Raw genomic sequence first — 2,525 nt, forward strand, 5'->3', positions numbered from 1 at the left:
GTGTTTGTTCGTGCTGATTCCCGACTAACAGACCTGCAGACTGATTCGTCATTTCCTGTTTGTTAGATGGATCAGGAGGAGCCTCCTGGGCCTGATTACTCCCCTCCTCAGCCCGCCCCGAAACGCCCCTGCAGACCGGCTCCAGAGCAACACCAGCATCGCCCACGCCGCCCTGCTCCCCATCCTGGGCCCTCAACTCAGTCATCATCCCCTTGACGACTTCTCCCGCTGGATGTGACGACCCCCACCCTGGTCATCGGCAGCTCCATGGTCCGAGATGTCCACACCCCCCCCCTTCAACAAGCGGCCCCTGCAAGGTCCACTGCCTCCCCGGAGCCAGGCGTGTTCCAATCGCTGATGGATGTGGAACTTTCCCCTCCCCACCCCCACCACTCTGCACGTAGTCTCTCTACCTGGTCTACCTAGAGAAACCCTCGGCCAACCGCACCCACTGCCACTGCATTGCCGTACACCTACTCTACCCAATACCCTATGCTAGCATTTATGTACAATATACATTATTGCCTCCACCGAAATGTTTCTCTGTCCCTACATCCCCTACCCCTGTAACAGTAACCCTATTGCCACAGTAATCTGGTCTTGTCTGTATCATGTATTTACCACCAGATGTATGTACACATATGTCCAGTGACCAAATGCTGGCTGTGTATTGCCCCTGTTGCTTCCTTTCCCCTTCTGCCACACTACCCTTCCCCTTCCCCCCTTCCCCCTTCCCACCTTCCTGTCTCCACCCGGCCGACCTCAAGCAGATGGGTCCCCCCTTATGTGCCGTGGTTCTGCTCAAGGTTTCTTCCTGCCTAACAGGGAGTTTTTTCTTGCCCCTGTTGCCGTTGTGCATGCACTAAGGGGGTTCAGGCTCTGGGCTCTGTTAAGCGCCGAGAGGCAATTGTATTGTTATGGCGCTATACAAATAAAATTGAATTGAATTGAATTGAATTGAATGAGACGGCCTCCTCCTCAACTATTTTCGACTGAGCAGCGATTGGCTGAGAGTTTGTATACCTCAAAACGATTTCCCATGTTAGAGTTCCAGTTCACAGAGAGGAGTCAAGCCTTGTCTTAAGAATAGCCTATACCTACGTGCCTTTTTGCTTTCAAGTTCAATGTTCGAAAGACAGTCATTGTAGATTTGTGTGCTGGTGAGAAAAAAAGAAGAGACATGGATGCCGGTAACTTAAGAGAGACGTTTTCCTCAGACGAAGAAGTGACCTCACGGGCATCCCCAAAGGACCAGAAGACATCCGTGTCAAGCTTACCTTTCAGCGTGGAAACTTTGATGTCAGATAGAGGAACACGAAGCGATCTGCAACAACATAAAGGGATGCAGTGTTTAACGATAAGGGACCATCCATTTGCGATTTTTAGAGACACAGTCGGTACTGAAGACTTTCCCAAGCATTTTATCCCGTCTTCGCCCGTGAAGTCTGAAACATCTGACCAAGACGACAGCCCATCATGGGCCAGATTATCATCACCTCCTAGTAAGTGACCTATATAGTTTTACTCGACAATTCTGTGCTCATATGTACATTTTAGGGAAAATCTGTCTAGATAGATGTATAATTTAATACATATTAGTCCGCCATAAGCATCCTATCTAACATTATAGCATTATAAACTTTATATCAATTCTGTCAATATAGAAAAAGAAAATACAGCGTTTCAAATCAAACACATTCAGAACAATACTTACACAATAGAAAAAAGCTTTTCAAACCAAACATATTCAGTACAAGATTTGCATAGAGAGTTTGTTAAACAAACATTAATGCAAGAGGTGTTAAATATAATCTGTAAGCACCAGATATGTGACTTTTTTATGTTCTGTCTCAGGACAGCTGAGCTCTGCCACATGCCCGCTGCGAAAGCACAAAACAAACCGCAAGCCACGCACACCCTTCACCACCTCACAGCTTTTGGCCCTGGAGAGGAAGTTCCGGCAGAAGCAGTACCTGTCCATCGCTGAGCGGGCCGAGTTCTCCAGCTCGCTCAGCCTGACCGAGACCCAGGTGAAGATCTGGTTCCAGAACCGGCGGGCCAAGGCCAAGAGATTGCAGGAGGCCGAGCTGGAGAAGCTCAAAATGGCCTCCAAGCCCGTGCTGCACCCAAGCCTGACTCTGCCGTTCCCTCTCGCATCTCAGTTCCAGGCCTCCGGCTCCCTCTACGGACAGACGTACCCGTTCCGTCGACACATGCTTCCCTTGCCCCCCATAGGACTCTATGGAAGCCCAATGGGTTACAGTATCTACCATCTGTCCTGAGTCCCCCCACCTTTCAAGAGATATTTTCATGACCGAGTCGACAGAGACTTAATCACTTCCTTCCTCTAAAGGCTGTTTGCAGATTGACCGCATATATGCAACAACAATGCACCTTACAGTGGTAGCCTACACAACTAACACCAGCGCTTTGTGGCAGGATTGTGATAGTTAGTCCTGGTTATAGTATATATTTTTGTAGTCTGGTTATGTTCTGACACATTTTTGACAATGAGAAAAAAAAAG

At 48.5% G+C, this 2,525-nt stretch overlaps 1 protein-coding gene across 1 annotated transcript; it reads left to right on the forward strand.

The window, feature by feature from the left end:
* Positions 1-1,180: 1,180 nt before the first annotated feature.
* Positions 1,181-2,282, forward strand: msx2a (muscle segment homeobox 2a; the record flags this gene model as incomplete). The annotated part of the gene is made up of 2 exons (XM_080840412.1): positions 1,181-1,502; positions 1,855-2,282. The coding sequence occupies 2 exons, from the start codon at positions 1,181-1,183 to the stop codon at positions 2,280-2,282; spliced, it is 750 nt and encodes a 249-aa protein (XP_080696538.1).
* Between the last annotated feature and the right edge of the window lie 243 nt (positions 2,283-2,525).

The sequence above is a fragment of the Sprattus sprattus genome (genome assembly GCF_963457725.1).
Source record: "Sprattus sprattus genome assembly, chromosome: 6".
Classification (NCBI taxonomy): Eukaryota; Metazoa; Chordata; class Actinopteri; order Clupeiformes; family Clupeidae; genus Sprattus; species Sprattus sprattus.